Source organism: Palaemon carinicauda, chromosome 24, assembly GCF_036898095.1.
Source record: "Palaemon carinicauda isolate YSFRI2023 chromosome 24, ASM3689809v2, whole genome shotgun sequence".
Classification (NCBI taxonomy): domain Eukaryota; kingdom Metazoa; phylum Arthropoda; class Malacostraca; order Decapoda; family Palaemonidae; genus Palaemon; species Palaemon carinicauda.
Window position 1 is genome coordinate 76367661 of NC_090748.1, and position 16353 is coordinate 76384013.

The 16353-nt window shown below is 36.0% G+C and overlaps 1 protein-coding gene across 1 annotated transcript in view; it reads right to left on the minus strand.

The window, feature by feature from the left end:
• Positions 1-16353, minus strand: part of tweek (transmembrane protein KIAA1109 homolog tweek) — a 789520-nt gene that overhangs the window by 42287 nt on the left and 730880 nt on the right. Inside the window, 4 exon segments of the mRNA XM_068348609.1 lie at positions 3087-3310; positions 10933-11122; positions 11265-11298; positions 11300-11423. Coding sequence (XP_068204710.1) covers positions 3087-3310; positions 10933-11122; positions 11265-11298; positions 11300-11423 — 572 coding nt within the window.

Genomic DNA, 16353 nt, shown 5'->3' on the forward strand with positions numbered 1-16353 from the left:
CTAAAGGAAAAAACTGAAAGGTTTTTCAAATAAAAAGTTCCTTTAAAATAGAATTTAAAACATTTAAGCTAAGAAAGAATGAACAAAACGTCAGAATCGATTTACTCTTACTGCAAAGTGAAACCGTGATACACTCTCTCTCTATCGTAACGATAGAGCGCATGTTGAACGTCCTGAACGTCAACAACTGCGTAGCATAAATAAACTAAACGTTAGTTCATCTTTGAAAACAGTACGAAGACTATCAAAGAAATTCTTTCATAAAATATTACATTTAAAAAGTTTTAAATCCTTAGCTCTTTAAAAGCTAATTACGATATAAAGGGCTCAACGTTGATTAACTTCGGTTTCCAAGTTAGGACCGCCTACTCTCAGGAAAGGTCTATATAAACAAAACATTAAAATTATTTTTATATGTTTATAATAAATGGAAAGTTAATCGAAGAGGCCTAATAAGGGCGGAGAGATATAAAATATATAGAGGAAAATCTATAACGTGATAAGATAATTACTAAAAGCCTAAACACACTTCCGTCTAAGGGAAGGGTCGGCCATTTAAAAGTGAAAGAAAGTCCATACTCTCTTTGTCACCATAATTAAATCTATCCAAAACGAGTTCAAGATTTAAGATGAAGATAAAACACCTGCATAGCGAAAGCTGAAAACTAGAATAAAGTACTTCACCAATTAGTTGTGAAAAAACTCCAGTTTAGCAACAGCGAGTAAGTACGTCTTGTCGATAGCTCGACAGAGAGAAAATTGAGTCTTTGTTTACATTGAGTACTGGGTATCTGGACGACAGATGGCGCCGTTGGGCACACCCGCAACCTGTGTAGCGATCGCTGGCGAGTTTTTACCGTAGAGTTGTCTGTCGGGCAACAGAGTTGTAGCTATATAATCACCGGCTAAGTTAAATATTGAAAAATAGGGTTTAGTAGCTCACTTGCTTGACCAAGCCTCTCTATCTCATACACATCAGTCGTTTGGTGTGTGGTAAAATTTTAAAAAGATTAAAAAGATGATTTTAAATTAGCATTTAAGATAAACTATTTAATAAAATAAAATATACTACAAGGTACACACAGTAGTTAATTTTGGCTAAGTCTTGGAGACTATCTCAAACGTAGTGTAAGGTTGATATTTCAAGTTTCCATTTAGTGAATAAGCTTTTTTGCCTACTAGACAGATTACATATTACCAATCTAGTCCTAAATTACAATCTGTTTACTGCATGGTTTCCTTTTGGTCTGTTATATTAAAAGATATATGATTAGTTTGAAAATTTTAGTTTCAGATAATGGTCAATCTCTTTACTGATTACCTTTAGTTGCCAGTTAACTAAACTAAGAGAAGTCCTGGTAATTCATTTCAGATACAGGATATTCTTTGATACCAATTAAGCCACAAATTTTACTTATATCTTTTTGATAAATCAGCCTATACCTAGCAAGAGATGCTACATTTACCCAAGATAGACATTTAATATTACTCTTTGGCAATACCTACGAGTAAATTTTACTGGATTACCCTTTCAGTCCCTAAGGAACTATTCAGGACTAAGTTTTATCATAACTTTCACTAGAACAATCTCAACTCAGGCTTAAAAACGTTATTTTCTACAAAAAACTTAACACAGCAAGATAACAGTAATAACATTGGACAAGGCAATGCAGGTAGAGGGTGGGCAGGTAAGGGAAACAAACGAATGACAGAAGCAAGACCACAATGAGAGACAAATCCTATATTGATACTAGTTGAGTAAGAAGTGTGTGGAAAGAGTGCCCATAGTCTTTGAAAATTGCGCTAAAACCCTTTACCAATCAAAACTACCTCTAAATAACCAACAAATGTTTTTCTGGACATTTGTAACCTATTCTATGTTCCTGCAGTGGGGAAGTGGTGGTATTTAGCCTTTCCTGATTACCTCTTCAATGCTACCTTTACCAAGAAGATTATTTGAACTTAATTCATTATATTCATATTGTCTCCTAGGGTGGTTCCTCCCCAAAACTGCTGTCCATTGCTCATTAATCTTAAGATTTATTTTGAAATATGAAAGACCCCTATCTACAACCAATTTCTAGCCTGCAACTAATCCAATTTTTAGCCTTCTACTCAACCTCTGTTCCACTTTTTTCCCCTTTTTTTTGCTGCTAACATCTTTCAATAGTTATGTCTTACTGTAAATGAGAGGTTTTCCCAAATTGCACCTTTTTACTGAATGCCCCCAGTGCTGGACCATATAGCCCCAATTCCTTGAATCAAATCAAAGTTATGTAACCTTAGATTATGGTCAATAAACCAAGTATTTACTAAGCCACTAAAAGAAATAGGTAAATTCCATAATAAATAGAATCATAAGAAAAAGCTAATACACACTTCAATTGTATACGGGAGACCATCAACCATTTATACAACAAGGTACTAAACAAATACAAAGTCAAACAGAAGACAAAACATGCAAGGAGTGACTGAGTGAAGGTTAATCCTGACAAATATCTAGTCGATTTTTCTGTGACACTTTTACAACAATGAAAATAACAAAACAAAAAAACTTATTTTCATTGTATAATTCAACCTAAAATCTTTAAACCTCTGTGGGATCATAGTTTTTCTCCATATTATATGACTGTCCTAGTGCTTGACTTTTGGTGATTTTTTCCAAATATTAGAGAATATTTAACTTCTAAAGTATAAAATCAATGTCACTTAATTTTTTTTTTAAATATAACAATGATAGTAACATATTTTCTCAAAAGTATGATTACTTAGTATATTATTATACTTGTTACTAGTAGTTTTACAAAACAGAGACTGGCAGACATGTTTTCCAGATATCTTATCATAAAAACTCTTCTTTATCACTCCCACACATCACTGAACAAGCAAACTACAACTAAACCAATCATAACTTACATATGCAACGATGCTAAAAAAAATTTGACCTTTACCTTGTACAATATAGCAAAGTATACAATAGTAAAACATAAGGGGGATAGAAAATATTTTGCTGAATTAACCATCAGGTTTGCTGCTATACTAACACATAAAATTATGCAGTGGATTAATTTTTGTTAAATACTTACCATTGGCTAGCTTACGATTGCCATCCTTGTGCTTTTGTTTAACTGAAGATTTATGTCTTGTCGGCTGAAGAGAAGAAAAAACTCTCTTGCTGGACTTGAACTGTTGAGAGAAAAATTCATCTAACTTGTGGTGCATCTTCAGCAAATCAGCTGTTGTCGATTTGCTTATTATGAGTTGCAACTGATCCCATTCCAAGTCACCAATGATAAATATTGTTGCACCCCTGAAAAGAATAAAATATAATAGAGCATCTATAATAAATTTCATCTTGAAAAATATCTTAAATTATCCCAAGTATGGATGTCTTTGCATAAGAATATTCATTTCAACGATGAATTATGAAAAGTTTAGCCTGCTTCAGCCCATTATTTCACAGGAGAATCATACTGATAAATCTACAATACTTACAAGAGAATTCTATTTTTTTTTTACATAGGACAAGGCAGGGATAACAGATGGAAGAATTATGCAAAAGGTTCAGATATCTTGAATTATTTAAATAAATTTTCCTACCAAAAACATCAGGCAACCTATAAAAGTACAGTACTGTCACTTTCATAGATATGACTGTTGCCTCTAGAACCAAAATACACACCATGGAAAATATAGATTTACTCTTTACAAACTAAAAAAATATCTATTTTCTACATGAATTTGTGTGTAGAGTTTGAAAGCTTGACTGTTTGTAGTGATAACTGACATCTCCTAAGGCAAAGACAATGAAGATAGGACAAGTTCATGTAAATACAAAGCAGGAGGTTGGAAAAAATGCTTCTATAATGATTTGAATTCTTATGAAGATTCAGATTTGCCTAATCTGCAGGGACATCATAATTTACCATTTTGTAAAATATGCTAATTCAGAATAGACAGTGAAGTGTATTTGAATTTATTTGAGCAATCATCTAATTTCTTAATACCAAGTAAAAAACTGTATTCATTAGCATTGCTTAAATGTTAAATAAGTAATCATAAGTTCTATTGGATTTAAAATACCTCACTAAATAAAAGAAATTTGTATTTACAATGAAGATGCAGAGAAAACATCCATGATATTGGCTGCTTTTTAATATGTGCACAAACAAATCTTCAAGAGTGTAAAAATCAATTGACTACACAATACTAGCCACCTCTATCATGTATATATTGTACTCTTGCTTCTTGCATATGAAAAGAATTTGTTTCATATAACTTGAAACATCATTTGCCTTATGATTTCCACCTTGCAATTACCAAGGCATCTTTCATCTTTCTAATACTATGCTTAAAAAATATTACACTTTTCTCCAACTTGATCACCTTACAAAAATTTGATCCATCTTTTTAAATGCATTATTTTTGCCCCTACATATACATATTATTTAAATGAAGCTTCCCTGTGGTTCACATGGCTTCCTCATTGAAGCTACTCTTATTGACATCAATCATTAAAAAATTAGTTCCCATTCTCCTTCACTAAAATTGCCTTATCACATAATATATCATGGCAGTGCACTCCATCTACGGCATTCTGTGGTAAAATATCTAGGAGTGGGCTGCTCATAGGTTCGCTCTAAACAATTACCAGTTTCGAGTACATTAGTTAGTTTGAGTTTTTTCTGTTTCATAGTTCAAGTGTATTCAGGTACTGTATGTCTTTTGCTGTTTTTAAAGTTTGTTTGTCATCTAAATGTTTGGTGAATAAGTTGTTGTCATAAGGAAAAGATCTTCATCACGGTGGATTATGTGTTGACGACAGCAACAAAACTTAAAATGTGATGTTTGGAATGTGCCAAGTTAACAGAAAAATAGGTCAGTCTAATGTCCTTCTTGATAGAAGGACTAAACTTAAAATTAAAGATGATTCTAATTGAGGAGAGTTCAAAACATACACATGCACAGATGGATTAATTAGCTTAAGACACATTAGCATTTATTTGTGTAAGAAAAAGAAAACTCGACTGGTCTCATAACATTGGGTTCCGAGTTCAGCTTTTCGATCTTGTGAAATCAAAGCTTTCTTGATGGACTTTGATGCTTATGGAGGTGTAGCCCCAAGTGATAATTTTCCTTTGTTTTTTATAAAGACTGCAGATTTCTTAGCACCTAAGTAATCTGATATTTTCTGCAAGTTAGCAAGAAGAGGTTCTTTTACACTTGTGGGAGAATTGGTAGTTACTCCATTATGTAAATGCATTTGGGGTAGCTGAAGTCCAGCTAATTACCGCCTAATTTCCATAACTTCCACATCACCTAAAAATTTTTAACGTCTTATGGCAAATCGTCTAAATAAGTTACCTGAAAGTAATCATCTGTTCCCTAGTTTGCAATTTGGTTTTCGTAAAGGCCTTGGAGCATGTGATCCCCTTCGTACAATCTCCAATGCTGTAGAGAAATCCCTAGATTGTGGTCAGGAAGTTTGTATGATTGGCCTTGATTTTAGTCTGCATTTGACCATGTCAACCATGAGGCCCTTGTTTTTAAACACCAAACAGTTGGGAGTGTGTGGGTATATTCTTTGCATCATTATTGAATCTATAAGTATTAGATTCCCAAGAGTTTTGTTGATGGGCACTAGGTAAGTATAGGAATTGGATATCCTCAGCGTAGTGTTCTTGGCACATTACTTTTCAAACTATATACACATGACAAGTGGTTTTGGCCTAGAAAACAAGCTCATTGCACATGCAGATGATGTTACTCTCTTTGCATCAATTCCATCTCCTGAATGTAGATCTGCGGTTGATGAATCCCTTAATAGAGATCTAGCTAAAATTAGTACACAAAGCAAATTATGGGGCATAAAGTTAAATCCTAACAAAACTCAAACTAGTGTTGTAAGTAAGTCGATGACTTTTGTGAAACACATTAGGTCTGTGTCTTCTTCAATTGCACAAAAAATTGACTTATTGAGAAAGTCTTGTAAGATTTTCGGTGGTCAATTTATTCTGAAGTGTTTTAATTCTTTCATTCTATCTTGTTTCGAGTATTGTTCTCCTGTCTGGTCTTCAGCTGCTGATTCTCATCTTAATTTGTTGGATAGTAACTCACGGTCTATTAAATTTCTTTTTCCTAATGTAGATATTAATCTCTGGCACCGTCGTTCAATTAGTTCACTTTGCATGTTGCATAAGATTTTTCATAATTCTGACATCCTTTACATTCAGATCTTCGCAGATAGTAATACTAGGTATGCAGTTAATTCTAATAGTCCTTCTGTTTGTTCCAGGGAATTTTTTGTGCATTTGATTTCCTTTTGTCTATTTCAAGCCTTCATCATCAGGGTCAATACTACACAGTATTCTAGAAGTTTTATTCCAGCTGTGACCAAGTTGTGGAATGAGCTTTCTAATTGGGTAGTTGAATTGGTAGAACTTCAAAAGTTCAAACTTGCAGCAAATGTTTTTATTGTCAAATAGGCTGACATAATTCTCTTTTAATGTTGCTACTGTTCTAAATATTCTATTTTACCTATTCATTACTTCTCATTTAGTTTATTTATTTCCTTATTTCCTTTCCTCATTGGGCTATTTTTCCTTGCTTTTCCAACTAGTGTTGTAGCTTACCTAGTAATAATAATATTAATAAAAAACCAAAAAGGAAAAAAATATCCATTGTAATAGTCTACAAACCTCCAAGAACAAATACTATCATCTTTGAAGAATTCAGGGCATTCATTGAGATGATTATCATGGAGAAAAATGAATTAGTTATTTGAGGAGACTTCAATTTTGGGTTATTGGAACCATATCAATTGGTGAATATGTCGACTGTGCAACTACTAGGCATACGTTGGACCTAGTTTTGAGTGATGGAATGAATAATATTGTTTTTTATATAAATGCTGAAGAGAAATATACTATCTCCCCAGTACACAAACTTATTATGTTTAGTCTGTCTCTACAGAAACATGCAGTAGTGAAGAAAATAAACTTTAGACATAAATCAAACTTTTCTCCTACTGTATCTATTGAAGAAGTCACAAAGAAAATAAATGATACTATCAACATTCCCTGTGATCATGATAACCAACGTTTGTTGGGAGCTGTGTGTGTTGACTGCCTTACGGCCACTTATAATAGAGTGAGTAAAAGTGAGTATGATACCATGTGCCCACAGATGGAAAAGACTATAACTCTTAAAGATCAATTTCCTTGGTTTGATGGAGAGACTTTAGAGAAAAATAGGGAAAAAAGATGCAATGAAAGAAAGTGGAATCGGTTAAAAACTGAAAGTACATAAGTAGAATACAAAACTGCAATGTGTCAATACAACTACCTACTAAGAGGGAAAAAAATTGAATACTATAAGAGAACGTTCCACAAAGCAGCAACAGACAAATAAGGTTTATCATCTCCTAAATGGTATGATGGGAAATGTAAAAAAAAAAAAAAAAAAAACTACCTGATGGGTAGTGACCAGGAACTAGCAAACAATTTTCTGGTATTCTTTAAAAACAAAATTGAAAATATAACCAAGTTATTTGTAAATATTCATTATCAGATTAATGATACACCATATTCGCAGATAAAATTAACGAGATTTAACAACATAACATAAGACGATGCCACGGATTATCAAGAGAGCAAAGAAAACAAACTGCTCGATTGAAGTAATTTGAGAAAGAAACTTTCCTAGTCTAACTGAAATAATTATGAGAATAGCAAATGCAAGCATTGATGAATGTAAGTTTCCCAAATCTGAGAAAATGACTATAGTCACACAGGTTCTGAAAAGTGCTCTGGATTACCAGGAATTAAGCTCATATAGACCTATTTTGAATCTATCCTTTGTTTCAAAAGTGCTAGAATACGTAATTCTTGAACAACTAGTCAGTTACTTAGAAATAATAGAAGCTTTTCCAGACAACCAATCTGCTTTCAGAAAACCATACTCTAAAGAGACAGCCATCTCTTTGGTTGTAAATATGTTGGAAATGATGGATGAAAATAAATGTAGTATTTTAATATTACTCAATCTTAGTGCTGCTTTTGATACAGTTGTGCAAGAACTGCTACTAAATTATCTACGGTCCATCTGCGTAGAAGATCAAGCTTGCAAATGCCTGAAAGACTACTTGGTTAGCAGAAATTACTGTGTGCAAACTGGAAACTCATTCATTATATGAACCTTCAAACAGAGAGGTACCTCAGGGTAGTGTACTTGGCTCAATCTTGTTCTGCATCTCTTCTATTGATCTACCAAAAATACTATTTGCAGATGATACACAATTTTACTTCTCCATAAATGATATAGACGGCACAACTGAAACTCTAAACCGAATCCTTGGATGACAATTAAACAACTAAAATTAACTGAGAACAAAACTGAGTTTAAGGTGGTGGGAAAGAGAAACTGTGAGAAGCTTGGGTGATATTCAAATAAACATAAATAATGACTCAGTGTGACCTAGGCGCATTTCTTGACGGCAACTTGTCTCTCAATGCCAAAATAAATAATGTAGTAACAACTGTTGGTTATCATCTAAGAAATAATGTTTTCATAAAAAAAGTACCTGGATGAATATTTTGTAAAGAAACTTGTGATAAACTGTGTAATTCCCAGAATTGACCACTGTAACTCCATCTACAACAATCTACCAAAAATACAACTCAAGGAATTACAAAACATAATCAACAGAGGAGCAAGACTGATAAAAGGTGTCCCACCTAGAGAAAGTATCACTCCTATACTAATTGATCTACATTGGCTGCCGATTAAAGTGAGAATTGAGTTTAAAATATGCACATTAACCCACCAAGTTATCAGAACCAGTTGTCCAAAATATATAAGATTGTTGCTACATATTGAGCAGCCAACAAATTGTCCTGACATGGAAATAGTTACAGATGGTTTCAAACTATTAGAACCTAGATACATGTCTACTGTGGGTCCAGACTCTTTATATATATATGTGTCCCCGAGACTTATACAATAAGCTCCCTAGAAAAGGATTAATTCAGAAAACAAAAGTCCTCGGAGGCTGGCAACAGAAATCACCTCCTGGTAGTTCCCAAGGCATGATGTTGACGAAAAAAAAAAAAAAATAAATAAATAAATAAAGAGCTATTGGGTCTGCCCTAATCTTTTCACCTCCCCTCTGTACTTTATTTTAACACTTTCCCCTCCAATACTTCCAAAATCCTAATCCCCACCCTTTCTCCCTTCCCCCACCTATCCTATCCCCATGTGCTGTAGCTGTAGCTGTGCTGCAAATGTTTATTTATGATAGAAAAGAGAAAATTGGAAAACTGATAATCTCATCCTAAGGAAATTAAACTTCAATAACCATGCTAAAACACTGTATAAGATGTCTAGAGCTAAATAAACTAGACTACAATTAGTATGAGGAACTAATTGAAATTCATAAACAACATGGAGCTCTCGGAGGTAGCGACACCAAAATGGCTGCCGAATATGTCCGTGAGGGAAGGCATCACACAAAGCCGCTGAGTCTAAAATTAACAATATTATTAATTTTACGTGTGTCGCTACCTATAATTATCAAAACAGATAATTACAATACTTAACTTGGGAGTAGGGAACTCCAAAACGTCAGACATCTTCGAAAACACTATCACAAGAAGCTACGAAAACAAACGCGTGTGGATATCATGGTGCTAGAAAGAAAAGGAATGAGGGAAGAAGCGTGGGTAATGATAGTGGGAGGGGTGGGGTGGGGGGGGGGTGGGGGGCAGTAGCCGTAGTAGCGGGCAGTAGTCGGATGTAGAACAGCACCTCGTAGTATCCGGGGATATTGAGGAAGGAGAAGACTAATTGGTAAGGGACCTCTGGTAGTGGTTCTAACGCGCCCCAGTTACTATACTGACACCCTATAAGGGTGAGCGAGCTGGGTATATTCCTGGCATTCCATGCAAATTTTTCTCTGGTATATCTAGCAGTCTTTATACCTTAGAAATGGTGCTATAAGAAGCATTTCATGGAGCGACACAGGTTGAGCCCAGAAAATATCTTTCCATCAAATTCTAGTAAATAAATAGGTACCCTGATCAGAAAAGGGTTGAGTAAGGAATGCACATACTGTACATAAATATATAAAAATTTCTTTTTAGCAATAAAAATTGTTTTCATTAAAACACTATTTGAAATAATAAATATTGATGTTCTCCTAGCAAAAATGCAAAAATCTGAATTTCCAAAATTCGAAGCAGAGGACACGAGTCACGCCCCTTAATAGAGGCATGTGTTTATTGAAAGGAAATTCTTTTAATAAATTTTAGGGGTACAAGTCATTAAACTAAGCTTGCTAATATGAACAGCAGGTGAGTATATAATAAGTTTTATTAGCAATATCCAATTTTAATAGACTGCAAGTTTATAGCCAAGAAATTATAATAACTATGGTTACATGCACAAAATTTGAGAGAGAGAGAGAGAGAGAGAGAGAGAGAGAGAGAGAGAGAGAGAGAGAGAGAGAGAGAGAGAGAGAGAGAGAGAGAGAGAGAGAGAGAGAGAGAGAGAGAGAGAGAGAGAGAGAGAGAGAGAGAGAGAGAGAGAGAGAGAGAGAGAGAGAGGAATTCCAAAATAAACATGCTAAAAGGATATATTAGAAAAAAAGCAAGAATGAGCAATATCAAAATTCTGCCAATAGTTAGAGCCATTATAAAGAATACAATCCTGATCACTAGGTAAGTTTTACCTTCAGAATCAACAGCTCAGGAATGTGTGGTTTTGCTCAACAGCCCACCTTTATGATTTTGGGATTTTTGGCCTCTTTAACTATTAGAGAGCTTAATTACCGTAGTTATTAAAGGAAATTTGGGCCTATGAAATGCCAGGTCTATCATTCTAATACTTAGCTACTGATAAAATCCAAGTGGTTGCTGAGAGGTTTCAGGCACTAACCTGCGAGTAGCATCCTCGTCTTCCTCAGCACACTGTTTAAGCTTCCATTCATCTTTGAGAGTCACAGCAAATGAAGATACACGTCCCATTAGAACACTGGTGCCCATGTAGTCCAAGCGAGATTGCGAAGCAAATAATTTCATACCCACTGTATGATCAGGTTCCATGCCAGGATCTTCTCGAATTTTTACTGAAATATAAATTTTGTTTTACCTATGAAGAATACAGAACCAGTTCTACTTTTAAAACTGTATCACAATTGATTAAATACAATTCAGCAATATAAAAGGAATAAAACTAAAATCATTATTATACAGCATCGGATCACTTACAGTAAACATTAATTTCCGACAATTCAATGGTACCCGCCAACGATACCACCTTTAGCATCTAATCCTGAACCTCCTAAACTGAGTCCAATGTGCATGTTCTTGTGTCCAGTACTTCCAATTGATAATCTTCCATAAGCTTTAAAGTCTTTAGTTGTCCAGCTGAAAATATAAAAAATCCTTTATTAGATTCCTTGGGACTGATTAAAATAAATTCAAGTCTTTATAAGGAGAATACAAAAATGAAAAAAATAAAATAATTATTATACAATCAAAAACTTGAAACAACCAAATCTTAAGAAAGATTAATTTTGAATGAATTAGTTTTCTGTTTGATACCAAAATCCTTGTATATATTTTAGGCTTACTATCCCATTGTGCCATGCAACTAAAGTACGTGGAAACTCAGGAGCAGCCAAATAAATGGTCAAGAGTCATCTATTCACCAAGGCACTTCCCCCAATTTTCGGTGGTAGAGGACGTAAAAAAGAGCAAAAGAGAATTTCTCTTCGCTTCTTCCAGCCTGATGAGGGCTTCAGCTGAGTTTGGTTGGTGCTGCTAAGGTGCCACAGCTCACCCTATCCTGTTATCCACCACAAATGAAGCTTCATATGCTGCTACCTCAGTGGTCACTAAGGTGACAAAAGAAAGGAGCAGGGCCTACCGGAACTGCGTTACAATCACTCACCATTCATTCCTATTTCTAGCACGCTCTTTTGTCTCTCTCACATCTATCCTCCTATCATGCAGAGCTTTCTTAACTCCATCCATCCACCAAAACCTTGGCCTTCCTCTTATACTCCTCCCATTAACTCTTGCATTCTTCACCTTCAGCAGACAGCCCTTTTTCATTCTCTATAGTTAGCCCATCACCTCAACACATTCATATCCACTCTAACTGCTAACTCATCTGTTACACCCATTCTCACCCTCACTTCCTTTCTAACCCTATCTACTTGAGATACACCAGCCATACTCCTTAGACACTTTATGTCAAACACATTCAATTTCTGTCTCTCCATCACTATCTTCCAATCCATACACCACAGTTGGTAACTGAGATAGTGTGCTCCGAGTGGTCTTTGAATCATCTAGCCAACAGTCCTGACTTTGTTGGGTTTCCCGAGAGTGGACCTGTTTGCAACGTTGCTGGACAATAAGCTCTGGCTATACTGATCCCCGGTCCTTGATTCACAGGCCCTCTGGCAAGATGCATTCCAACAATGGTGGGACAACATCGATGTCTACGACTTTCCCCCGTTTTGCCAGGTGGGAAAGGTGCTCAACAAGGTAAGATCATCCTTCAATCTAGCAATGACCCTCATAGCTCCGGTAGAGCATCATGCAGAATGGTTCCCAGACCTTCTTCAGTTGCTGACAGAAGTCCCGTGAGAACTCTCTCCACGTTACTATCTACTCAGACAACCACACGTGAACATCTACCACAAAGAGCCTTGGAGTCCCTATGTCCTCACACCTAGAGGTTATCCAGCATCTCCTCACGCAGAAAGAATTTTCACAACACATTGTGAAGATGTCTAGATACCTCCGGGAATCTTCAGCTACTGTCTACCAGGCTAGGTGGAATGTCTTCTGTGATTGGTGTTGTGGAAGAGGTATCTCTCCTCTCAATGCCTTTATTCCAGGAATAGCAGATTTCCTTGTATACCTTCGAGAGGACAAGTTCCTTTCGGTCTGGGCAATGAAAGGTTATCACTTGGCCTTGTGCCTCGCCTTTCGATTGAAGGGAGTTAATATTTCCTCTTCATTGGAGTTGTCTCTCCTCATGTGGAGTTTTGAGCTCACCTGTTCAAAGTCAAAAGTTAGACCTCCTCCAAGGAACGTGGTTCTGTCCCTCTCATTCAAGGGGATGGGGAGAGGTAATGCTTGACTTTGTCCCTGAGTTTCTTGCAAGACTCAAAATCTTGGAGTGGCAGATCCTAGATTCGGGCCCTTCCAGATTGTGAGTCTCTGTAATGTAACCGATGACCTGAACTAACTGCTACTTTGACATGTGAGGGCCTTGAGGTGCTACCTCAAAAAAACTGCAGGAGCTCTGTCCCGAGTGTCAGCACGGGGAAGGTTAAGAGAAAGTTCGCCAAGAACACAATCTCAGCATTGATTCGCAAGGTCATAGACCTGGCTCTGAATCCTAATCCTTCTCTGCAGACAAGAATTGAATTGAATTGAATATAAAATTTAGGCTTTAAACCAAGCACTGAGGGCATCAAAGGCCGACAAGGAGACCTAGAGCTCATGACGTGAGGGACATTAGTACGTCCCTGGCGTTTAAAAAGAATTACTCTGTGACGCAAAGACGTGACCCACAGGAACATTGAGACCTTCTCCCTTGGACCTGTGGTGGCTGCACAACAGGTGGTTTAAACACCTCAAGCTCCTTGCTGGACAAGTAGCAGATGGTAGAGGGTAGAGGGCAGAGGTTACCCAAGATTAAGTCTGGGGTGAATGATAAGAATGACTGGCTTCTTGTTTCTTTTATCTTCCCCTCTCTTGGGGAACAGCACCTACAGTACTCTGCCAGCTGGCTGCCTCTGTCTGCAGGTGATAACCAATTACCTTGTGTAACCTGGTATAGAAATATATACTTGTTGTGTCGCTATACCCACTGGCGAGGTGGGATTGTGTAACTTCTATGGTTTGTTCAAAAAAATCCTAGGACTTCTGAGAATTCTTACTTAGACAAGTCATATTGCTAGTATCACGCAATCACACGGATTGATCAGGCAGCTAAAGCTTGCTAATGCATGAAGTTTTTCGCAAGGTGCCAGTGTTTTCCTCTTTATGTGTGCGTAGCACGGTGGGAAACACTGGGTCAAAAACCAGTCAGCTGGTTGGGACTTCCACCCACCTTAGGGGGTGAGTCTTCCCTAATAAAGAGCAAAAGGTTTTGTATCCAGTGACTAAACAAATGACAAATTTAAAGTAATTTGTAATTTTCCTAACAATACAAACCTTGAGCTCTTTATACAAATTTGGCCTGCCATCACCTGCCTCCCTGCTAGTTCTACCTGCCATCATAAGTGACGAGACAACACAGGAGTGTATGTGTGAGCGGGGTAGCCGGTACTACCCTCTATCCACTCCTGCTAACTAGCGGTGGGGTAGATATACCTCGCAAAAAGTATTATGGCTTTGCCAAAAGTATATTCCCTAATCAAGAGTGCAAGGTTTGTTTTATTAAGAAAAAACCAAATTATTAAATTTGTCAAATTTACATATGCTGATAAGAAAAGGGTTGCGTAAGAGACCAGATGTGCTTATGCAAATATAAGAAAAGGATGTTTTAGTCATAAAATATTGTTTTCGTTAAAAATAACATTTGAAACATGAAAGAATAGATATTCTCCTGGCCAAAAATGCAATGTCCTGATTTTCAAAATTTGAAGCAGAGGCTGAGTCACGCCCCTTAGGTGGGCTTTTGTTGTGGATTTTGAATCAGACAAAATTCACACTATCATTCAGTCCTTTGCTTTGCGACAGCCTTCCGTACCAACTCATGTAATTTCCTGGTCACTTAATAGAGTGGTTGATTTAGATAATAACATATAACTTTGGAGGCAGGAAACAGCAAACTGGCAGCATTCTGAAGAGAGTTCTTCACAGTCCCTTTTCTTGCTGTCTCTTGATCCTTCCTTGACGTTTCCCTTGTATTATTATCATTTTTATTATTATTACTAGCTAAGCTACAACCCCAGTTGGATAAGCAAGATACTATAAGCCCAAAGGTTCCAACAAGGAAAAATAGTCCAGTGAGGAAAAAAAATTAAATAAACTACATCGTGCTAGGTGGTATATCTTAGCAATCCATGTTTGCCAACAGTTATACTCGTATAAGCAGATGAGCAACTCGGTGGAGTAATGAGAGCTTTGGGTGTGGAGGAAATGACCCCCTAAATCTCAATAAAGTCACTGGCAGCAAAGTGACGGATAGGGTTTATGGCGATCGAGAAACTGCCTCTTCGGCATTTACTCCTGATGCCTGGCGGTTAATTTTACTAGAGTTAGTAAGGACCGACTGGGGTCACTTGCCTCAGTTAGATAGGCATAGCATATCAAAAAGAACTGGCTATCTTTTGATGTATATAGCTAATAAATCCTCTATGGATTTAGTCAGCTATGGAAAGAGAAGATGAAAGAATGACCCGCAGTCCCGAGCATAGCGAGGTGCTAAGAATATCCTGGTTTATAAATACTAAGGAAAAACTGAAAATAAGTAATTATAATGTTAGAACCACTAATCAGATTGGGAAGTTACAGCAAGTGGAGAGTGAATTTATGAAATATACTTTGGATATCTTTAGCCCTAAGTGAAACCCTTTGTATGGGGATTGGTAAGGAAACTTTAGACCAAGGCTATATATATTTATATATATATATATATATATATATATATATATATATATATATATATATATATATATATATCTATATATCTATCTATATATATATATATATATATATATATATATCTATATATCTATATATCTATATATATATATATATATATATATATACATACATATATATATATATATATATATATATATATATATATATATATATATACATACATATATACATATATATATATATGTATATATATATATATATATATATATATATATATATATGTGTGTGTGTGTGTGTGTGTACTGTATATATACTGTATACAATCTCCAATGCTGTATAGAAATCCCTTGATTGTGGTCAGGAAGTTCGTATGATTGGCCTTGGTTTTAGTGCTGCCTTTGACAATGTTAATCATGAGGCCCTTGTTTTCAAACTCAAACAGTTGGGAGTGGGTGGGTAATTTCTTAGCATTATTATTGCTTTTTTAAGTAATAGATCGCAAAGAGTTGCTGTTGATGGGCACCATAGTGAGTATAGGAATGTGATATCCCGTGTTCCATAGGGCAGTGTTCTTGGCCCATTACTTTTCATACTATATACACATGACATGTGGTTTGGCCTAGAAAACAAGCTTGTTGCATATGCAGATGATGCTACTCTCTTTGCATCAATTCCATCCCCTGAATGTAGATCTGAGGTTGGTGAATCCCTTAAAAGAGAT